At 43.9% G+C, this 24,335-nt stretch overlaps 1 protein-coding gene across 1 annotated transcript in view; it reads left to right on the top strand.

Annotated features, from left to right (window-relative positions):
* Window positions 1-62: 62 nt before the first annotated feature.
* The window catches only part of LOC136436191 (E3 ubiquitin-protein ligase HERC2-like), a 99,404-nt gene continuing 75,131 nt past the window's right edge, over window positions 63-24,335 (top strand). The window contains exons 1-20 of the mRNA XM_066429972.1: window positions 63-356; window positions 3,606-3,723; window positions 10,989-11,189; window positions 12,008-12,224; window positions 12,451-12,578; window positions 13,339-13,471; window positions 14,004-14,184; window positions 14,711-14,830; window positions 15,404-15,577; window positions 15,974-16,177; window positions 17,138-17,289; window positions 17,874-18,031; window positions 18,599-18,712; window positions 19,146-19,317; window positions 19,822-19,966; window positions 20,855-20,980; window positions 21,653-21,853; window positions 22,795-23,023; window positions 23,421-23,724; window positions 24,136-24,335. Of these exons, the coding sequence (XP_066286069.1) occupies window positions 282-356; window positions 3,606-3,723; window positions 10,989-11,189; window positions 12,008-12,224; window positions 12,451-12,578; window positions 13,339-13,471; window positions 14,004-14,184; window positions 14,711-14,830; window positions 15,404-15,577; window positions 15,974-16,177; window positions 17,138-17,289; window positions 17,874-18,031; window positions 18,599-18,712; window positions 19,146-19,317; window positions 19,822-19,966; window positions 20,855-20,980; window positions 21,653-21,853; window positions 22,795-23,023; window positions 23,421-23,724; window positions 24,136-24,335 (3,352 nt within the window). The 5' untranslated portion in view covers window positions 63-281. The remainder of the gene's footprint in view (window positions 357-3,605; window positions 3,724-10,988; window positions 11,190-12,007; window positions 12,225-12,450; window positions 12,579-13,338; window positions 13,472-14,003; window positions 14,185-14,710; window positions 14,831-15,403; window positions 15,578-15,973; window positions 16,178-17,137; window positions 17,290-17,873; window positions 18,032-18,598; window positions 18,713-19,145; window positions 19,318-19,821; window positions 19,967-20,854; window positions 20,981-21,652; window positions 21,854-22,794; window positions 23,024-23,420; window positions 23,725-24,135) is intronic.

Below are 24,335 nucleotides of genomic sequence, written 5' to 3'. Positions count from 1 at the left end.
AATTTCAAAGTAATGTTTCTCATTTTTTGCGCATCACACTTACGTACACCTATTATTGTTGTGTTATCGTCCATGCCGCCATCTTCCCTTGCTTGCCGAAGAAATACCCCCAATTTTTCTGACATCGCAAAAATGTAAAACGGCTTTTATGTACAATTCAAGGACCTACAGTAGAATTTAGACATTGAGAACGATGCTGCCTATCCCTTTGGACGTAGTGATGTCCACTTGACGAAGAGCTTTGCCGTGTAACTGTGGAAATTGTCCCGGTTTCGCTCGCGATGTCGTCCGACCATAGACCGGTCCTGCGCACCCAGCTAAGGCTGGATGGGAAATGGCTGAAAACAGACTTACAGGTGAGGGAACAGTCGGGAAATTACACCACGGCAAGCTGTACATGTTGTGCAAATTGTCACCATGCCTATTTTAGACAACCACGTCGCTGAGTTTGATCTGAATGTAAATATAGAACATTTGCACGAAGGGGGTTGGGGAGGGGGGTTGCTTCTTACCTAGCTTGGCCAAGGACATATACTGACCAGTAAAGAAATACTAAAGGTAGCTTGAAAGGTTGACAGTAGGGTGTACATTTTGCTTTATTCGACACGCTCAAGCTTTCAGTCTTTGTATAGCGCTCTGCTGAAAGTGCCGATTATGCGATCCTCTTTGGTGTTCGTGCAGTTTTGTAAGAGGTGTGTCCTGTGATGAATATGGTGTGCACAGGTTAGGACAAGATAGCCCTGGTCTGATGCACTGGGAGCCCAGTTTGAGTCAGTGTTTACCAGGGAGGATAAATCTACCGTTCCTACCCTTGGCGAATCCGTAGTTCCAACTATCCCCCCCCCTTAACATCTCAGTGGAGGGGGTAGCCAAACAGCTCTCTAGTCTTAATCCCAGCAAGTCCACAGGACCAGACGGAATACCACCTCGCCTCCTGAAAACTGTTGCCGAGCAAATTGCGCCAATACTTCAGACAATATTCTCCCAATCAATATCTACGGGAGACGTACCTGAGGATTGGAGAACAGCTAACATCGCTCCAATCTTCAAAAAGGGTGACAGAACAATGCCTTCCAACTATAGGCCGGTGTCTTTGACATCGGTCTGTGGCAAAGTGCTTGAACACATCGTGCACAGCCACATGATGAAACATCTTGACACTCATGGCGTTCTGTCCCCGGCGCAGCACGGTTTCAGGAAGGGTCTGTCCTGTGAGAGCCAGCTGGTACTCACCCTCCAAGACTTGGCCAACAATCTTGACCATAACAAACAGGTCGATGTCGCGGTGCTTGACTTTAGCAAGGCATTCGACACCGTGCCCCACGAGCGGCTGCTAAGCAAGCTCGAGCACTACGGCATTTCTGACCTTCTTCAGTCTTGGTTTAGGGCCTTCCTAACAGAGAGAACCCAGAGGGTTGTCTTTGACGGCGGAACATCTAAAGCTGTCAGGGTCACCTCTGGAGTCCCTCAGGGTACAGTGTTAGGCCCTTTGCTCTTTCTACTGTACATTAACGACCTCCCCAGCTCCGTAGATTCACACGTTCGATTATTTGCCGACGATTGCTTGATTTATCGAACTATCAGCACGCCTTCTGACGCACAAGGTCTACAGTCTGATCTTGATGCGCTAACAGATTGGCAAAATCGTTGGCTTATGTCGTTCAATCCCTCTAAATGCCACATCCTCCATATCACCCGTAAAAAGCACCCCATCCTAACCCAGTACTCCCTAAGTGGAGAAGCCCTCACCGGTGTCAAGTCCCACCCCTATCTTGGAGTACAACTGTCCGACGATCTGCGGTGGGACACCCATATCAACTACGCCACTAGCAAAGCCGGCAGGGTACTAGGGGTCATTCGGCGCAATTTGACCCATTGTCCATCTAAGGTCAAGGCCACTTGTTACAACGCGCTGGTGCGGCCCCACTTGGAATATAGTGCCACCGTCTGGGACCCGTACACCACCAAAGGGATACAGGCGGTGGAGGCCGTCCAGCGCAGGGCCGCCCGAGTGACTCTGAATGACTACCGGCAGACTAGCAGCGTGACACAAATGCTCAATGACCTGCAGTGGACCCTTCTCTCTGAAAGGAGGAGGAACGCCCGCCTCACCTTTTTCTATAAGCTAGTTAATAACCTCATCAATATTAATACAGATAGTCTACTGAAACCAGCTCAGGGGCGCACCCGGGGAAGCCACACGCTCAAATTTCAACCTCTTTACGCCCGAACAGACTCCTGCAAATATTCATACTTTCCCCGCACCATACCCGAGTGGAACGCCCTGCCTGGCGCGGTTGTTGCGGCTCCCACCGTTGAGTCTTTCCGCGCCAGGCTGGAGGCCTGCCCGCCTTAGCCTGGGACCTCCTCCCCCCCTACTTTGCCCCTAGCGGGGTTATCTGGGGGTATTTTTGTTGATGATTGATGATAACCAGCTGCTGCCATGCTGTGTGCCTGCGAAGCTAGCTGCTAGTGTGTTACTAGTATGTCAAAGGTGGTTATGAGACGCTGACCTCATAAAAGTACGTCATGAGAGAGTTTTCATAATATGGTTTGAATCACGTATTGTGTATCCTTACTCCTTAAAGGTTAGGTGTAACAGGTCACTCAGTGTATTACTGAATATAAATATAACCAGCTGCTGCCGTGCTGTGTGCCTGCGAAGCTGGTGTGTTATGCCAAAGGTGGTCATACCACCCTCAGTATGGGCACTCTAAAACGAGTGTCAGTTTTATCAACAGGTCGATGTGGGCTACCTAAACCCATAGAAGAAGATATGATTACATATTGTATTGACTTGTTTCCATTGCAGCACTTGTATTTTGCTTAAACTAAAGATACTAGTACTCAATTCAGTAATTTTTCTAATGCCTGCAAAACCACAATACCAAGCTCTGTACTAATCTCCAAGCAGATCCACACCGGGCGCGAAAATCGTAGTATGCTAGCCAGAGAAGGTCCAGTCAGCCAGAGAGGGTCGTTCCACAGCGTCCTACCGGGCTATTGGACCCCCTCTGGCTGACTGGACCTTCTCTGGCTAGCATACTACGACTTTCGCGCCCGGTGTGGATCTGCTTGGAGATTAGCTCTGTACCTGTATAGCTGGTATAACCACCATTCGGCACAACACACCAGCTCCGCAGGCATGTGGTGCAGCAGCAGCTGGTTTTATTATTCTGAACGACTGTCACACCTACATGTACATTGTAATCTTTGCACATGTAATGTTATAATTATGAAGTTGCAAGTGTTGCTGAAAGCTATCAAGTAAGATATTGTTGAAGAGATTTGTCAGTCATGTGTGATTACAGTTACTAGATTATTCTTCAATCAGTGATTTTAGAAAGTGTAACAAAACACATACCAAAGTTTCGACGTCCACTGTACGTCTTGATCACAGAGTGACCAAGTCTCCACCTAGCCTCGTGCTCTCTACAAAATGCAAGTGTTGAGCAATTATGTATCTGTTGCCCATGTGTATATATCATGTGATTGTAAACCCTGCACCAATTCAGCACTAGAAAGGCTGCCATTGCCCAGGTAATTTATGACCAATAAAAAAACCATTATCATATGCCTAACTGTTTGGTGTGTTGTCCCTCCAGTATGCGTTCTCCCGAGATGGGCTGAGCTCGCTGTGGAACGAGCTGGTGAAGGATGGAGAGGTAACCGTGGGAACGGGCGACACCATCATCAACTCTGCAGGGGTGCCTGCCAGGAAGGGTCAGTGTTTGTTTGTTCTATGTACGGAGACTTTGTTTTCATTGTTGGAAAGTTTTATTGCAAGTTCATGCCCGTTGGCTAATTGTGAATACAGTCAAACCTGTATTAGCGGTCACCTTTGCATAGCGGCCACCTGCCCATAGTGGTCACTTTTTGTGGGTCCCTTGGATTTTTCTCATTGACATAAGCATTAAGAATTAGGCTATAGCGGCCACCTGTCCAACGCGGTCGCGGCCACACGATTTTCGGTCCCGCGAGTACAGTAACACTGCCGATAACAGTCACGGCGCGCCGGTAGAAGCCGTATCGCCACCGCACGCCGGGTTCAAAATCTTCATTTTTTCACGCAGTTATCAAATTTATGTGGCCTTAACTGGATAGGATGATAATAAAGAAAACCAGAGTGTTTTATCTTTGTTAGAAAATCCATGGTTTGACGCGAAGTCAAGTATAGTTTTCTTCACATGGCTTGCGTTTGTACATCGTGGTAAAATTGACCATTTCTGTGCATTTCGACTGGACAAATATTACGGCAGCCTTTTGGAAAATACAACACACACATGTACCTGATGCGGTAAGTTCGTGAAATGTTTGAATGCCGGCCAAATTTCCGTTTTCAACGGGAATTCATTCAAATTGTGCTCAAAACGTGTTTTGCGCAATTTTCAAAATGGCGCCGATACAAACTGGATACCCGGTAGGTAGCAGCATAAAGGTCAACGGAAGACACCACTGTTACGGAGGCATAATATACTCAACTTATTTTGCTGCAAAGTATCACTGAGGATAATTACTAAACCAAAAGCTTCAAAATGAATGTGGATAATATTACTATGATGTAAAATTTGGGCTGTTGCAATTTTCTGAAAAGACAAAAAGCCTTCAAAAGAGCGACCTTCTTCTGAGTACCCTATTAGCATAATGGTAGATGCTGATCTACACAAGCCACAACAAGAGACTAAGGAAAATTGTCGCCACGATTTTATGTTTGAAAACGGTCGAAAACGAATAGTAAGTGACAACTGAGCAACATGTATTTTGTTCTTAACTAACTAGGAGTAAAAGAGCAACAATCAAACTTCTAAAATGTGCCTTACCTGTTTACATGTGTACTGTACGGTGAATAAATGTATCTCAGTGACAGTGGGTACTGAAAACATGTGTCACTCGTGGTCAATTAATCGACATTTTCTCCATAGCGGCCACCTGTTCTTAGCGGCCAGTTTTGGCCAGTCCCTTGAGTGACCGCTATAGACAGGTTTGACTGTACATTGTAAAAATATAGGGAAAAACATACATGTGACAGTGAAATGTGACTGACTTTGTTACAATAGTAACAATAGACTACTAAATACGACTGTTGGCTATAACTAGACAAGCTCCAGGTTAGACAAGCTGGGCTATATATATCTGTATCTATATATATCTATATATCTATATCAGTTGTTACCCCCATAAAAAATGGAGGTATAGTTTTCACTCTGGATGATGAGACTTTGAGACTCTATGATGATGATGATGTATGGGGATATATTTCAAGAACCGCCAGATGACATTTGGTAGGTAGGATAAACCCAACGGTGAAAGTCGATTTTGGGCCCCCGGTGGTTGAACTTGGTACTGTAGCAAGCAGTAAATGTTTTAAGATATCTTTTGTCCTGGTCGTGCTGTGGTCTTGAATTTTAAGATGCTGGTAGGTATTGTTTCTGTTTGTTTTGTTCTTGTGTGTCTGAAGTTATTTCAATACACTGTCAGAAGAGTAGTAGGAAGTGAGTGGGAAGATGGTGTCCCCGTCAAGGTCAAACTTGTGCGAGTGACAGGATATGAGACATGACAGGTCATGGGGTCAATGGAAGAGGCTACTGATTCAATGGGAGGTATTGTTTTTGGTCTGTCTGTGATTAACAGGGAAGAGAATCCTGACAACAATTTTTATTACGACCTGCCTGTACCAGATTGAAAGAGACTATATATATTAACGATTTTGACATCTACTTATATTACATCCACTCACATACAGCGTGCTGAGCATTATTGATTATTATAATCTATAGCCCATTATTCTGTGAACATGTCTTGTGACCAGTCCAACTACATGTAGTATCCATCCATTATTTTATGATACTGCTGCTGGGTGTGGGCAGCAGTCGGCTGGTCTTCACACCACGCTTCCTACTCTCCAAGCAGAGCTAGGATTTCGGCTGGTTTTAACGTGTTTTTAGGCGTTTTTGTCATGCCTTCTACTTTGTCATCGTTTTTGTTGTGTCGCAAACCCAAGCTCTGCAGGCAGACGGAAGCTTCAATGCCTAATAAACCTAATCACTCCAACACATAACAAGCGTTTCACAAGTTAGTGCGAAGCGTGCCCGGCCAGGCACGGGATTCCCTCCCCACGCGCCACAGAATTTCCGGCCCAGTCTCACCATGGACATAATCCTCGGTCTATCGGTCGTGGCCATGTTTTCATGCCATGTTCTTACGCTTCCCCTACTCCTTGGCTAACTGCAATTACTTTCGTATGAAAATAATAGCTCAACGTGCAACCAAAGACATCTGGAGTTTACAAAGTCTCCACGATACTCAACTACGATCCAGGCCATATGGGCCGTCGTACCAGAAGACGATGTACAGCCCGAAATAGCCATAGATTCTCTCATTTTTAATCCCCACTGCGGAAATGCCATGCTGTAGTGGGAGGATATCGTTGCATCTCAAAAAGTCTCTAAACTACTACCAACAAATAACGTTACATACAAAACCGAATCAGGACGCCATGTTGGAAAGTCGCTTCATGTCCGTCAGCAAATGACTTGCCTATCGTGACCGCACTTCATTTACACCATCCAAAAACCATCAAAGAACAAAGCACACAAAAATTTGTACAATCCTCAGGTGTCGTGGGGATTTTTTAGTCTCTGTTGGTAGCACTCCGTCGCCAATTTCGCTGGTGTTGTTGAAAAGTTCCGTCCAATCTGAACACAGCGAGCGGCGGCATTGGTAACCGCATGTAACGTAAACAAGGCACGTGTTCCCGTTCATAATCCATTTAACGATGCCTGAGATAATGATAATAATAATTACTAGTAATGCAGTTCAATTTAATACGTAATACATATTTATTTTATATGTCTTGTTCATGCATCATTGTATTTTTCTTGTGAGGTTTCCAATGGAAATGTACGTTATGATGCTATCAATGATCATGCCGGCGTGGGATCGTGGACACCAGCCTGTCACATGAATAGGGCAGTCAGCGGGGGACCGGCGCGGCCTGATGAATGCCGCTCTACATTTGCCGGATGTGTGATAATCCGGGGCAGTAAAATTGTTACCACTAATGATAATCTAATGGTTCTCGGGGAGGAGTACTATCACCTTTTTTTCAATGGAAGTAAATAGGTTTGCCCCGCCCCAGTGCCTGCAGAGCTTGGGTTTGCGACACAACAAAAACGATGACAAAGTAGAAGGCATGACAAAAACGCCTAAAAACACGTTAAAAACCAGCCGAAACCCTAGCTCTGCTTGGAGAGAAACGCTTCCAAGCCGCTCTGTCCAGGGGGTTCACACTGGTTGGGCCGCTCACCTTATGTCATTCCTACATGTACACAATATATGTGATAACAGCACACAGTGTGTTGAATACCCCCATCAGGGTAGGATCAATATCTGTGCTGCAGACATGTTGTTAGTATTCCTGTCATGTACACCGAGGGCTGGGTTACACAAGGCTAATGTGGGTTTGATAGTGTAGAGGAATACAGTATGACCTTAGTGAAAAGCGACCTGCAGGCTGATTTGAGCTTAATATGAATAAACAAAGGTTCAAATACACAAACAAACTAACAAACAGTTCATTTTCATTTCATTTATCTACGGGTATTCATACAGAGAAAATACAAGTTCAGACAACAAGCCTGTTTTTCAGGTATCCCTGTTATTAAGATATAAAAACACAACTAGCACTTATCACATAATAATCAACAGTGCAACCTTCACAAGTGACCACCTCTACATGAGGACCATCTTTCAAATTTCGTACCCTTAGATGATTGTTCCCATTGACACAAGCATTTAGAATTCTGTTAATTGTGACCACCTGTCCACATAGACCAGATTTTATTGGTCCCCTGACTGGTCTTCTTGGTCACTTTTGACTGTACTATTTTCTTATCAAGGAATATGACTTTTGTATAATTCAGATTCTCTTGTTGTTGTTTTTTAATTGAAAGGCCTGGGTCATAGATGCCTTTCTGACATTTCTTTGCTGTTTATTTTAAGGAAATCATTTAGTTTCGTTGCAAGTTTGTCTGAAATGAAAGGTACATGTAATTGTACAGCAATATTTTCCCTGGCATATTCATAAAACTCAGTTATGACCTGAACGAAAGAGAATTATAGCATTTGGCAGTGCATTCATTTAGTTAAATGGTTTCATCACATGATTATCTCGGTGAGGCGATATGAGATAATGAACTGAATGCGCATAACTACATGTAATTGCTCATGATGGGTTGTTCATTTTGGCTGTCCCCGGGGAGATTGTATTTCTGGTGATGGCTTTTCAGTGAACCAAAGCAAAATACATCAGACGTCATGATTATAGCTCTAAGGAAGGCAGCAATAGAGCTACAGAAAGAACTGGTTGACATGTTGCAAGAAAATCTCATCCTAATATATATATCCTATTGTCTGCCTACCTTTGCAAAGTATGCATGAAAATGTATTTCCATTTTTCCACATACTAATACCTTTTTCCTCCATTTTCAATAGGAGAGACAGGTAAATACTCTCATCTCCCAAATAAACGTACCGGTACGTTTATTTTTTTCAGCCTAAAAATCCACCCAGTACGTTCTTATTTTGGACGGTACGTTTATTGTTTTTTTGAAAATCCATCGGGGCTTTGCTTACCAGAGATCCCCCTTATATCAAAAGTTTAGTTTTCTTTCCATATTTCCCCGATATTTTTGCTCCTAATGCGCTATTTTTCGACCAAATGACGTGGATTACCCCGCCGCTACAATGGCATTTGTGAAATACTGGCGGTACTAACATATCGGTCAATCTCGCTACAAAGTAAACGTTGTAATAAGGAGAAAATAAGACGGCACACTGAAGTTTTGAAATGTATCTTTCATATAAACAACTTTGAAAGTCTCTGTTTACATCGTAAACCAAAGCACGCTGATCAGAAAACAAATTACATGTATATGCCAGCGGCACACGGTGTTTCAAGTAACGTTACACATGTAAAATTACTCACGTGAGATAACAGCCTTTCCCAAAAACTTTGAAAATCTAAAAACAACACCACGTAAAAATTGTGTCTTAGCATTAGAAACTGTATAATCACTTTCAAAATGTACCAAAACGCTTCAATCCTACCACAAACATAAACATTTAGTCCTTCGAAAATCGCCACAGTAAAGACGCATGGCAGTGATAGTCCGTGGGAAAGGCTCTCATGCATGGAAGAGCTCACCTCGAAGAAGGGGAAACAATTTTTTTTTATCTATAAATAAAACCCATTTGCCTTAGTCAGAAATGTGCATGGTAATTTAACAAAAAGAATTTTATATAGTAAAGTCTATACACAAAATTAGATTGCAATCTAGTCACCGTTATTATCACATAAAAATGCTTTAAAAAAAGATCACTCCTCTACAGAAGGAATGCCGGAGCTTTCCAAGAAATTTGCGTGTAAGCCCCGCCCCTTACTGTGTTGGTGCCGCTACCATGACTACTGTCTGGCTCACCCTTTCAAAGGCCCTTTGATGTGTAACATGAGAACCCTGTGGTTTGTTGCCAACAAACCTCCATGTTGCAACATTGTACAAGCCTGAGGCATCTAAATAACAAATTTGTTGACAATTTAGTCTCTCAAAATGAAAGTTTTTTTCTACATACAAGGGTAATTTTTGGATTTGAAATTGTTTGGATTGCAACAACACTGAACCAAGGACAATATATGATAATGTCCTTAACATTATATAATAATTGTGATTTTGTTTTATATGCAATGCATAACACGATAAATGGCAAGTTCATCCTTTTCTATATGTCTTTTACAAATAAGTAATACTTTCACTGAGCATATATTCAGGATATTGTAATTTCTGTTCAAGTTCTAGACGTTGATACATATATGAAAAAAGAGTAGACTCTGAAGGTGTGAAGTGAACTGAGAAGTTTGGCGACTTAACTTGTGGTTGATGATGTCACTTTATACAATTTTCCTTGATCACTTGCTTTAAGTTCCAAGTAGAAAATGCATGTATCATGAACATTTTCACTTGTTGAATTTGAAGCACCGTTGGCCCCCGGTTAGGGGTCATAGCGGGGAACCTATGCCCAATTTTTGCCAAAAATTGTGGATACTATACATTAAAGTGTTACAAAGAGTAGGGGTCATTCCCAGTGTGAGTGGATCAAACATTACAGTCTGGTCAGGGTTGACATCTTGAAAACGTGATAGTCACCTGTTATGTCAATCTTTCTACAAATGTGGTAAATCTCAAAAAGTAAATCAGGCTTAAACGAATAAAAAGAACCTACCTGCTTATCATCTCCTTTCCCTAGGACAGAAGTAGCATAGACACAGATTATGTGTCAATTTGGTCATTTTCCGGGGGGTATGTTTATTCCGGGGGGTACGTTTATTAGATTTTGAAGATTTGTCCGGAGGGTATGTTTATTCCGGGGGGTATGTTTATTTGGGAGATGAGAGTACTACTGTGGGATGAACGTACCTTCCTTCAGATGTTGTTGTGGACAAAACAAGACTTGTAACTGATGTTATTAATCACTGCCTTTCAAAACTGCCCAGCAAGACCACTGAGCTCGAGGGGACTGATAAAATCTGGTCTTTGCGGACAGGTGATCACTTTAGACAGGTTTCTTATTTCAAGTGTCAGTGGGAAAAATTATCTATTCTAAGGGACCACCAAAAATGGTTACTTGCGCAGGTGTGATTGTAATCCTTTTTCTTGTCTATTTCTTTCAGGAGAGACAGGTAAATACTACTGTGGCATGAAAGTGCCGGCATGTAGTTGCTGCGATGGTTTAACTGTGGACCAGACAAGGGATGTAACTGTTGTCAATCACTGCCTTTCATACTAACACTTTTTTCCTCCATTTCTATTAGGACAGACAGGTAGATACTACTGTGGCATGAATGTACCTTCCTGGAGATGTTGTTGTGGACAAAACAAGTGGTCACTTGTGTAAGTTTGATTGTAATACTTTTTGTTCTCCATTTCTGCTAGGAGAGACAGGTAAATACTACTGTGGGATGAAGGTGCCAGCTTGTAGCTGTTGTGATGGCCACTGCGGACCAGACAAGGGGTGTAACTGTCAGGCATGTCAGCGGCTAGACCAGCAGGAGAAGGATCTACAGCACGAGGAGGACAGCCGACCATCGCTGGCCCACACCCTGATCGAACAGTGGACCTGGGGCAAGCAGCCAGGTACGGAGCAATCTCAGTGTTTGACAAACATGTACAATGTAAAGGGAGGGAGCAACAAGGCAGGCTCTGGACAGAGGAGCGTGGAAAGCAGTGGTGGCCCCCATCGTTGACAGATGAAAGCAACAACGATGATGATTATGTGAATGCGATGCACTTTTGTGTTTTTTTTTTGTGGTGGGAGGGAAATGGACGTTTTTAGGGGTGTTTTAAAATCGTGTTTGAAGCAGTTCTGTAGTACAGTAGTCATACAAGGGAGACGTATTTGAGTTAGAATTAGCACCGGAGAGATCACTGCAAAAGCCACAAAAATAAAACCACTGCAAACTTTTCAACATTACAGTATTTACTTCCAATTGGCCCAATGAGTAGAGTATTCGCCTTGCATTCGGTTTGTGGACTTCGATCCCAGGCCGAGTCATGCCAAAGATTTTTAAAATGGTACATACTGATTTCTATTCTTAGCACTCAGCATTTGGAAAAGGGTATTGTATTTGGACACACACCACTACCAGCAGACCAACCTCCTGTTGTAGTGATTACACAAAGTTGTGTGGTCCAAGGGCTATCGAAACGAAGATGGGCACTACTCTATGCACCACCTAGACACTACCAACTGGATTTAGGGTTAAACGGACGTTTGGGGGGGTCCTTACCCCCATTTACCTGGACCAAGGAGTGAAAAGTGGGTTAAAAAGAGTGACTTTTCCTTCCTTTTCACCCCCATTTTGGGTGAAGACCCCCAAAATGTCTGTTTAAACCCAAATCCAGTTGGGAGTGAGAGCAGGAAGAACTTAACTAACAAACTTCCCATCTCCCAGACGTCAGCCAGCTGCGGGAATGCCTGCAGTCGCTGGTGTTCGAGCAGCAGCAGCTGTGTTCGCAGGCTGCGGCCACCACGCTGTCCGCAGTGCGCCTGCAGCAGAGACTCACCGTCCTGCAGCGCTACTTCATCGCTCTGGCCAGGCACAACCCCGCTGAGAAGGCCGTGGCTCCCAACAAGCAGTCCGCAGCTGTCATACCAAAAGGAACAAAAAGGTGAAAGTCTCTTCAAGATCTGAATTTGTGAAAGTGGAAGCCAATATCTAACATTAATCCGCCGGGTTACATAAATCCGCCACTTTGAAAAACAGTGGGTTTGAGAGAGCTCTAGTGCAGTACCTAACAGGTATGCACAGTTTAGATATTAGACGTTGAGTTGGAGATCTGTTTGGACGTATCTTTTCAGATTGCCAGAATTAACATTGTTCCCCTCCCCCTGCAGTGTGCTGAAGCCCCATGAGAAGGCGACCATGGGCCTGGCGCGGGTGGGCTGCAGAGCGGCGCTGTCCTTCGCCTTCGCCTTCCTGAGACGGGCCTGGAGAACAGGGGACGACGCAGATCTCTGTACTGGTGAGATGGTTGGACTTGTGTTGTATGTGCAGGGGTAGAAATACATTTCTGAGAATAGGTGCACTGGCGCACCCAGCCTAAAAATTTATGTGCACTTGGGAAAGGCACTTTACACCTATTTCCTCACACGTCTCATGTGAAAATGATTATCTAGCTTTAGTTAGTGATGTTCTCTTGGATGGTACATGAAGCTGGAGGTCCATGTTTAAGGAAAGCCACACATCAAGCATGTTAAAGAACCCACCACCATCATGACACAGTAGGTTTGTTATCCCCTCTTGCAGGGATGGACCCCTACTCTCTAGTGTAGTCCACTGTGTTCTGCTGCTGCAGTGGTCTGGAGCCTAAGTGTGGTGGGTTCTTAAACTTGCTTGAGGTGTGGCTCCCTTAAACTCTGAACCAAAGGACAACTTTTCCTCCCAGTACTTACAAGTTGCAATGCTTAGGTCCCAATTGCGTCGTCGGGGATGTAGCTGCAAAGCCTGAAGCCGCGAATTTGTCCCGGGGATACCGGGGGGTACCTCTTGGTATTACCACAATTAGCTTTGTTACAGGGTCCCGGGTTGAATTTAAGTCCGAGTTAAGTCACTGAGGGTCCCGGATGTGTCCCAAAATAGCCCAGTAGCTGCAGAGTGTCCCACGGGGCCACGTAAGGGTCACGTCACAAAGTGACCCACCCAAAACAGCCTGTGAACTACCCAGCAATTGGGACGTAAGCATAAGATAAGAACACTTATAAGAGTTTCTCCCCCCTCCCCAGAGCTGCTGCAGGAGTCCCTGGACGCCCTGCGGACCCTCCCGGAGGCAACCCTGTTCGACGAGTCCAGCGTGTCGTCTGTGTGGCTGGAGGCTGTGGAGAGGGCAACCAAGTTCATCAGATCTGTCGTCATGGGGTAATTATTACATTTTTTTCCTAAGGGTTTCATCAGTTATCTTATATCACAAGATGACCTTTTTATACCAGGCTGTTATATACAGTAAATCCTGTTCAAGTGACCCTACATAAGGACCGTCTGGCCAATGTGACCACATTTTGGTGGTCTAGACTCTTAATTTTTCCCATTGACACAAGAATCCTGTCTAGTGACCACCTGTCCACATAGACCGGAGTTTATCAGTGCCCCGAGTGGTCTTCTTGGGCAGTTTTGACTGTATGGGACTCGGTTCAAACGGGAACTGGTTTGATCATTAGCGTCAAAGAAAAAAAATATCGGGGCCCTTTTTCAAAAGCCAGTTTACTCTGTCTCTATGAAAGTTTATGGGCCTTGTAGGAAGCCTCTAGCCTGAGTGTCATCATTTTTCAGTTCCAGGCTCTGCCTTCACCAACCAAGGAAAGCCTGGAACTGAAACAGGATGACACACTTCACACAAAGTAAATGCTCTTAATTGTTTGATATCTTGACTTAATCTGATGTGACCCCACAGAGACTCTAACGGCGGGGCGGCCGGTGGGAAGACGAGCAGCAGCGGCGGGAACATCCCGGTGTCGGACCAGCACACGGCGCTGGCCCTGCTGCTGGAGCTGGCCGTACAGCGCAGCTCGCTCAACCACCTCCTGAGCGCCGTGCTGCTCCTGCTGCAGCTCTGGGACAACGCCAACAAACAGGTAATATCTGTAGCTGTATAGCTGGTATAAAAGTCCCTTGGCGTAACACACAAGCTATGGTCTGCACAATATGTCTGTAGGGCTGCTTGAAATGACTTACCACTGCATTACTGCTTTTATAGCTGTGGGAGGATGCCAACAAACAGGTATGATATGGGCTATAGGGCTGCTTAACTGCTACAGCACTGGGACAATGCCGACAAACATGTAATATGGGCTATAGGGCTGCGTAACACCTACAGCTCTGGGACAATGCCAACAATTTTTTTCTATAGAGCTGCTAATTAATAAGCACAGTGACTAAGCACAGTACAACTACCGCTGAAGCTCTGGGACAATGCCAACAAATATGGTCAAAGGCGACTTGAAGTAAACAAAATTGAGCAAAGAGTTGTGACAACAAATTTGTCATTAATGTCATTAATGGCAATTTTATCTTCAGTGACTAAGAAGCTTATAGTTTAACATTTACTTGCTCCTAGAAGGAGAAATAGAAGAAGTCAAACTGGGATTTTGTTTTTGACAGGTGACTGACAACAGATTTGACTCAAACGGCACGCGGGCGCCACTTGTTCCACTGCTGCGTCGGTTCCAGGACATCCCCACCTCCCGCACACGAACCATGGACGGGGCCAAACTGGAGGAGGTAAGGCTACGTTACACTGTCCTAACGTGATGGTTAACACAGTATGTTACAGAAAGATGTTTCTTAAGTTTTGTTAATGCTTTTAACATCCTGCTAATCAACATGCAACTGTTCTCATTCAAAGATCATACAGTCCACTTTTTGAATCCCATTATTTTCCAGGACCTTTAATTTCTGGTACGAGCATGTGTATCAGCCCTATGGAGTGTTTACATTACATGTACAATGTAGTTTTCAACTTCTCACTTTTTAAGACAGCTGTAAATGTAAGGACAGATGGAAGTTGTACTAGATGGTTCATCTAATTGCATCAAAAGGATGTGAATTTTTCAGTGTTATTTAGATGTCAAAAAGTAGGGAGCTTATCTCATATGTTTGATGTTCCTCGGTCTGGCATGAGCATGAGTATTAGCCTTGGTTGAAGTTGATTACAATAAACTTCAGGGTTATATTCGCAATGATGTTAACCACATACATGTAATCCTCTTCCCGAGTCTGGTATGAGGATAGGAATCATCCCTATGAGTGTTTTCATTGGTTGTTGCTGATCAGATTGTGATTGCTGTTCCCCAGTCCGGTATGAGTATGAGCATCAGCCCTACGGAGTGCTTCCTGCGGTACATCACCCTACCTGAGGCAGAGGACACACCTGTGGACCTGAGACAGACAGCTGTGGTCATCATGTCTCACCTGGACAGGCTGGCCACGCCCTTCATGCCCCCTACATCCACCAACACTGGCCACAAGGTGTGTTGTTTGCTAGATTTCTTTTCTAAAAAATGGTCTCCGTTAATGCCACGTGCTTGTCAGCTACATATATAGCACATAGGGAGAACATATTATGACCCGATACACACTGGGAAAGTTTTCTGGACATACGACAATGATGTACAATAACGACGTACGTCATTGTCGTATGTCCAGAAAGTTTTCCCAGTGTGTATAAGGTCTATGTTAGGTCATATCCCTTCATATGTATGTATGTATGTTTTACAGGAGAAAACATCCCTTTATATGTATGTATGTATCTTTTATTTATGTTTTATCCCTTCATGACCATTGGAAGCAGTATCCAGGAGTGCTAGGCCAAACAGCAATGTGCTGTATTGTGTGTGATATTCACTTATCTTCTTTATCCTATAGATGCCAGGAATGGGCAGTACCCAGGAGGTGTTAGGCTGGGGCTGGCTGGCGTGGACTGGTGCTAACAGTCCCAACAGCAGTGGACACACATGTGAGATGCTGGGTGAGCTGGGTGTGCTACAGCTGGCCTGCGCCGAGCGGTGTCTGATCGCGCTCACCAAGACTGGCAGGGTGTACATGTGCTTCTACAGCTCGGAGAGCCAGGTACATGTAAGCAGATCAGGTAGTACAACAGTGAGTATGTCAGACAGTACCACAATGGTTACCGAGAAGCAGAGGTTGTCACAGTAACTGTAATGTTGAGTTAATTACAGAACATTAGTTAAGAAACAGCAATGACAGCCAGCATTGCTGATATATATATATGGGCTCAATATGTTTTTGAGAAATTCTTGAAAATTTAGTTTTAAGAAATTCTTGAAAATTTGGTAAAGTTATCTGGTGTGTTATGCAGCTGAAGTGTTACACCAAATGGCAGTTACACCCTATATACACTAGTTACAATTCTCAATGTACCAGCGTGTCGAAAAACAACTGCAACCCACTATAGTTAGCAAATAGTTTGTGATATATTTATTAGGTGCCAAGTGTTAGCCTGGAGTCCAGCCCTGTTAGATTTTTTCCACTTCCAACGGTCGCTACTCCAAAGTCATCGGAGTAGCGACCATTGGAAGGGGAATAAAGCTAACAAGGCTGGACTCCAGGCTAGCCAACCCATTTCAAAGTACCAGTGGAGTAGCGACCATTGGAAGGGGAATAAAGCTAACAAGGCTAGACTCCAGGCTAGCCAACCCATTTCAAAGTACCAGTGGAGTAGCGACCATTGGAAGGGGAATAAAGCTAACAAGGCAGGACACCAGGCTAGCCAACCCATTTCAAAGTACCAGTGGAAGACCCTGCTGCATTGAGCCCCCCCTACACGTCCTTGTATATATGTAAATAAATGACCTACTGACTCACTAAATTCACTTGTCCTGTCCTTTGCACACACAAATTCAATTGTTTATGTTCCTTAGCGCCTTTCCTTTATTATCCCTTCGTTTTATTTGTATCGGGCACTTGTGTTGTATCTAACCCATGCGGAACTGCTGATAATCTCAGATATGAGGCTAAGCATTAAAGAAGAAGAAGTAGCAGAATTTAAAGAAAACTTTTCCGTTCCAGGGTCCCCAGCTGATGGAGAGTTTGGTGGATAAGGAGGTGCTGAAGGTGGCCGCCCATCCCGAGGGCAAACACTACATGGCGCTCACGTCCGAGGGAGAGGTGTACTCATGGGGCAACGGAGATGGGGGCAGACTGGGACACGGTGACACCAAGTGAGTTTCAGGACTGATTTTACCTCTACATGAAAACACAGATATTATTTGTTCTGAGAGGAAACACTACATGGCGCTCACGTCCAAGGGAGAGGTGTACTCATGGGGCAACGGGGATGGGGGCAGACTGGGACACGGAGACACCAAGTGAGTTGCGGGAGGGATTTTTATCTCTGCGAAAATAGAGATATTGTTTTTGGTGTGATGTTTGTTTGTCTTGGTGTATGTCTGTAGTTATTTCAATGTTGTAAAGTGGCAGGATACATGTATAAGACAGGAAATGGTGTAATCGGAATCTGACAGGATGGGAAGGTTGGCTTGGCCCCTGGTTCAAAGTTGCTAGGCACGTTGGGCACACTGACAGAAAGTTACGTGGAAGGTCACATAATAGTGTACAGTTGTACCTGTACCTGAAGCCTATGTCACATGACCTGAATGGAAGTGTGATGTCAGCAATGGTTCAAAGGTGCCATTTCAACTTGGGAGGAATCAGAGAACTGATGGAGGGCTTGTTGGTAAGCCCTTTACTTTGTGTACAAGAACAGCATATAAAATCTCTACAAATCCTTCCCTGTCTACTGCAGTTCTCGTGAGGAGCCTACGCTGGTGCGGGGCCTGTCAGGGAAGCAGCTTGGGAGACATGTCATACACATTGTGTGTGGGAGCACCTACAGCGCAGCCATCACAGCCGACGGGGAACTCTTCACATGGGGCAGGGGGAACTACGGCAGGCTCGGACATGGTGAGCATATATATACAAGCTTTTCTTAACATCTTAGTTTAGTAGTAGTAACGTACCGTTGGGAGTAATGTGGTGCACATCGTGTGTGGGAGTACCTACATCGCAGCCATCACAGCCGACGGGGAACTCTTCACATGGGGCAGGGGGAACTACGGCAGGCTCGAACATGGTCAGGAGACAGGAACTTTATCAATATGAATGAAAGCTTACGTATTTTCTGCAACTATGGCATTCCTGGACCTGGTCGGGATACAAGAGATTTTATCAACATCTTGTAACAAAGTCAGAAAGATTTGATCAGAGTTTAAACTTTATTGTAACTTTATAAAACTTAGACTTGATCTATCCCATTACTTCAAACATTTGACTGTGTTGACAACTCAAGTACCAGCAGGCACATACATGTAGGTAATTCACTATAGGCGCAGTCAAAAATGTAGTGGTACACTTTTCCTATGATATATGTGTAAGTGTGATGTAAAAAAAAATGTGCTGAATGTTTTGTCAATTTTTGAAACTGATCTTAGGAAAAGAGATTGATTTTTCCAATAACCCTCTCTGTTGCAGGGAGCAGCGAGGACCAGCTGACCCCCACCCTTGTGGTGAGTCTGAAGGGTCGACGGGTGATTGACATCTGCTGTGGCAGTGGCGACGCCCAGACTCTGGCTGTAACTGATGACGGTAAGCATCTTTTATGGAGCTTTCCAATCATTAGGAAAATAAACCATGATAGTTTTCACAAAGTCAACATTCATGAAGCTACATGTGCCTTCAGTTGGATTGTTAATTTTCTTATGTTGTGAGGCACATGAATGTTATAAAAAATAATAGTTTCTTTGCTCAAGCAGCTTTAGTCAACAACCAATGAAATTAGTGTAGCCTTATCACATAACAGACTCCAATGAAGTTACATAGCACTTATCTATAGCCAACATGATGTTACTGATTGCTCATTTCTTGTCAAACACTGGAGTTGGACAGTCTGAAATTTGGATCAGTCCAACCTTCACGTTGGAAATTACAGTACAACTTGCTTCAAAATGATTTATACATACACACTGTCGGATGAACTTTCAACTTAACATGATGTTACATTGTGTACATGTATGTACAGGTACTGTGTGGTCCTGGGGCGACGGTGACTATGGGAAGTTGGGGAGGGGAGGCAGTGATGGCTGTAAGACTCCTAAGATCATTGACAGACTACAGGGCCAGGACATCGTCAGGGTCTGCTGTGGGGCGCAGTTCTCGCTGGCACTCACCAAGACTGGACATATCTGGACATGGTAAGTACAAGATAGGATTCTTGAATTCTGTTTCGTTCATTTTTATTTGTAAATCATAGTAAAAAGTAAGAAATATATTATTGTTTCACCCATGACACATGATGGCCCTGCTTTTATTGATTGATTTCTGTCATGTTTAATCAGCGTAGCTTAACTCAGTGGTGTGGCTCTGGCTTCTGAATCCTGACTGTTTTCATTCACCTGTGTTATGGGAAAGGGTTGCAGTCCTTGAAATGGGACATTATACCATGGTTCACTGTTCATTGTACTTTCCAAAAACTCACTCACTCATTCACTCACTCATGCACAATCATTGTCTGTTGTTCCTCATTTTGCTAGGAATAGACCTTCTTGATGGCTGACTTCTAGGTGTCCTTTGCATTAACACTTTATAGGCTGAGCAGCAGGAGAAAAAGCAAGGGGAATTGAACTTGATGTACTGTACTAGTTTTTTAGTAAGCTAAACAAGATTGCACTAAAATCTCAATGCTATATTTTGCCCAGGGGTAAGGGAGACAGCCAGAGACTGGGCCACGGCTCAGAGGAACATATCCGCTTCCCCAAGCAGCTGGAGGGCCTGCGGGGTAAGAAGGTGGTGGATGTGGCCGTGGGCTCCATGCACTGTCTGGTCATGACGGAGGAGGGAGAGGTGGGTAGTAGTAGTAGTAGTAAGTAGTAGTAAACCTTTATTTTTCATGGAAGGCCCTGTCGGCCAGTACATATACATATATATACATGTCCGTTCTTCCCAGGGGTCCAAGTGGAGGGGGGGTGTCACGGGAAATAAATAAATATTTGGGTTTGCTTCTCATTCCTCTTTTCTCATTTTGATACACGATAACTGCTTTCACATTAGGAAAAATACCAAAACTAATGATTAAACCAACTCGATCATAACTGTTACGCTATATCAAAATGTATGCTAGCCCTTATTGTATTGTATTAGTAATTAGGATGCTATATCAAAATATATACTAGCCCTTATTGTATTGTATTTGTAATTAGGATGTTAAGTTTTATTCTATACTTCTACTTTGTATTATGTTAACGAATTCTTGCCATACTTTGTACCATGTACAATTGTCGTGCAATAAAGTTCTTCTCTAACGTTACCAACACTTAAACTTTGAGTTGAAGTGATTTTTTTAAATAAGATGAAAAGGTATGTTCTTAACTGTTATGTATAGTAATAGTGACTGCAGTTCAAAGATTTTTCATTGTAAATTACCTGCCAAATCTTTGTTACTATCAGATTCTGGAGAAACAATATGTAGATTTTTGCAGCAAAAAACAAATTTAAAGTTAAACACTTTTTTCTTTTGATGTGTCTTTGTTTTGTTGACTTATTTGCTGTTGTTTGTGTTTTTTTCATTGTTAACATAATTGTTCCAGGTGTTTTTGTTGACTTCTTGACATCAATGTTATTTACTAAAGGTGTACGGCTGGGGCCGTAATGACCAGGGACAGCTGGGAGACTCGTCCTTCGTTGTATACTCCAGGTGTTTTTGTTGACATGTTTACATGTTGTTTACTCCAGGTGTATGGCTGGGGCCGTAACGACCAGGGCCAGCTGGGAGACTCGTCCTTCAGCACCAAGTCTGACCCCACCCTGATGCCGCTGGACGGCAAGTCTATCAGTGGCATCGCCTGTGGACCTGCACAGGTAGGGATGGGGAAATGCTACACTAATGTTTGATATTGTTAAGCCCCTTTTCCACTATATAGAGCCAGAATTTCATTTGTGTGCCTGCACAGGTATGCATGGGATAGTGGGAATCAGGTCGTGTCAATCCATTATCAACTCGCAATCGGACCAGTTAACTCAGACTAGAACCATTCACACACAATAGTTTTTTGCCGTTAGGGGTATGGTTGGGACTTGACCTAGGTGTTAGGTTTGGGATAGGGTAAGGACTTGACCTAGGTGTTTGAGAGGTTTAGGATTCAACTTGGGCATTGATCCAGGTGTAAAGTTATGCACAGACTTTTTTAGCATCTTTTGGCACCGATCGTTGTCGAGATATTCCAAGACATTCTTCCAGCATTGACAATTTAAATTAGGATAAAGATTAAGCTCAAGAATGAGTATAAAGTAAAGGGCCATTGTGCTTTGTTCAGGTTAACCATTTGCTCTCCCTTTTTTGCTGGACATCAACTGGACTGTGGGTCTGCTTGTATTGTGCCATGTGGTTACTAATAACCATTTCCTCTCCCTTTTCCTTGCCAGAGTTTCTGCTGGACGTCGACTGGGCACTCGAATGTGGGTCTGCTTGTAATGTTTGTGGTCAATGTCTGCCTTGTGGTTAACTTTCTGCTCTCCCTTTTTCTCTGCCAGAGTTTCTGCTGGACGTCGACTGGACACTGGAGCGTGGGCCTGCGGGTGCCGTTCGTGGTGGACGTGTGCCACGGGACGTTCCAGCACCTGGACCAGCTGCTGCAGCGCGTGTGCGAGGGGCTGGACGGGCGCAGCGACTGGCCGCCGCCGCAGGAGAAGGAGTGCATGGCTGTGGCTGGGCTTAATCTGCTCAGGTTACAGGTAAGGCCACACCAATTTAATTTCTTTAAGTTAGTTAACGGATTTTTATTTTCCAAAAAAAAAAACATTTTAGAAAAAAAAAATCATGAAAACAGAAGGCTGGGCCAGCCTTCTGCTTTCATGATTTTTTTTCTAAATTTTTCTTGGGGGGAAAATAAAAATCCGTTAACCAAGAAATTAAATTGGTGTGGCCTAAGGGATATTCATCATTTTCCTAGAACTGTTGTAACGTGGAACTCTTTCTCACCAAGTACAGTTGATGGATTGAAAAAATGTGAAATGTTCAAGTTAGAGCAAAGTAAAACACCATCAAATCTGCATCACTTTAAAGAGAGAATTGTGGATTGTCATTATATCCTTCAGTCCATGTAAGTTTGATTGTGAACTTAAGAAAGGATATTGAGCAGTTTTAAGAGTGCATGGCTGTGGTTGGGCTAAATCTGCTCAGGTTACAGGCAATGGCTTTTGACCATTGTGTTCAAGGAAACGGTAGATGAAAAAATACTGACAAAATCTCTGCATGATTTCAAGTATCTATTTTCAGTAGCTTTCTTAATAGGAAAACATAAAGGTCTCAAGTACAGGGAAATAAAGTGAAAAAAAAAGCAATGACTACTTCTACTTTGTTGAATTAAAGGTACAGAAGATTTCACTTCTCTGGGGTAGTATGGGGACATTTGAAACAAAAAACGGTAAATTCATTTACTTTCGCTGTGGTTTCATTTTGCCATAGAAAAAAAAAAGAGGTTTTCGCAGTGTTTTAAATTTGCAGTTGAAACGATTCTGTCAGTAGTCATACAAGGGAGATATATTTGTCCAAATTTGCAATGTAGATTTTAGCACAAACTTTGACAAAGCCCACAAAAATAAAACCACTGGAACAGTTTTACGATTTAGTATTAAGAACTCCTGGTCACTGATTAATTATTTGTTCCTCCCAGCTCCACGCTGCCATCACTCAGAACGAAGACCCAGCCAGGTTAAACCTCCAGCCGGGCAGCTCACTGTTGAACAGTCTGAAGCAGCGTGTAGTGGAGCTGGCCAGTAACACTGGCGTGCTGGGGACGGTACAGACGGCTGCACAGGCGACACTACAGAGCGGCTGGCTCCTGCTGCTGCCTACTGCAGAGGAACGGGCCAGGGCACTGTCAGCTCTCCTGCCGAGCGATGGTAGGTAGTTTGCTGAGTGCAAGTCCAAAAGACCCTTCTGGGATCTGAGCTAAGTTGGTGGTTATGGGTTACATTGATGCGACTGGGACAGAAGCGCATCATGATTTTGGACTAACTGACCCAATACGAGAAGCAGGGGTTATGAAGGCTACTAGGGAACATTCCCTTCGACATTTTTTTAATGCACTCACACCAGGAATGCATACTAAGTAAAGTATCAATTTCCTGAAACAGTTTTTAATTGTTAGGCTGTAAGCTATTTTCAAGTCCAAAAAGCTGCAACTTCCATGCTGTCATAGTGGGTCATACTTAGATATTATACACAGCAATGTGTCTTAGATTTAAAAGAAAATGGGGAAAGTAAGTAACGATTACCATGCTTATATTTCCTTCCAAGCCTCTGGAGACGGAGCTTCGATGACCCCCGGGCGGCGGTTCATGATGGACCTGTTGGTCAGCAGCCTGATGGCGGACGGGGGACTGGAGTCCGCCCTCGCCGCGGCCATAAAGACAGAGATGCAGGAGATAGAGGGAATGAAAGAGAAGGAACTGGAGAGACATCAGGACGAACGCGAGGAAGACACCACGGCCACGGCAGGCAAGACGGAAGAAAAGGCCAAGAAGGTGGAAGCTGACATCAGGAGAGTTCGGTCGTCGGGGTCCACCATTCCACTGCTCCAGTTGATGCAGCAGCTACTTAGGTAATGAGTTATAAACCTTCATCCAATTGTATGGTTTTGGTTGACATGCAACCAATTGTACGGAACTAACCAAAAGCTTTGACTACAGTTGGTGGCTTTGTAGCTAACTTATAGGTTTTGGCCAATGCAGGCAGGGTGTCAACAAATACAAAAGCTACTTAAATGTCCTCAAGGTATGGCTCTCTTTAAAGATGGGACCGATGGTTTAACACATCTCTCTAAAGGCCAGCAACCAGTGACATCAAGATTTTGAACGCTGGCAGCAAAAGTCTTACTTAAAACTTTGTTTGATACTATATTATACTAAATAGAGACCCCTACCATCTTTTATGATGATCAGAGTCTAATTCTATTCTTAACGGAAAAAGTGCTATCATTATAATGATACATTTTTTTGCTGTCTGTCCCCAGGAATGTTTCCTCCCAGACCTTGATGAGACTGAAAGAGTTAGCCCACGATGTAAACAGAGTGAACGGGTACCAGTTCAGTGGTATAGAGGAGAAAGGGAAGTCCCCGTCTCAGGACCTACTGCTCCGCTTCCAGCGCCTTCTGGTGGGGAAACTCTTCCCACTGGAGGAGGCAAAGGACAGGGCCGGCGTGGAGGAAATAG

Source organism: Branchiostoma lanceolatum, chromosome 6 (genome assembly GCF_035083965.1).
Source record: "Branchiostoma lanceolatum isolate klBraLanc5 chromosome 6, klBraLanc5.hap2, whole genome shotgun sequence".
Taxonomy (NCBI): Eukaryota; Metazoa; Chordata; class Leptocardii; order Amphioxiformes; family Branchiostomatidae; genus Branchiostoma; species Branchiostoma lanceolatum.
The sequence above is the reverse complement of the archived record's forward strand: the minus strand, read 5'-3'. Positions and strand labels throughout refer to the sequence as shown.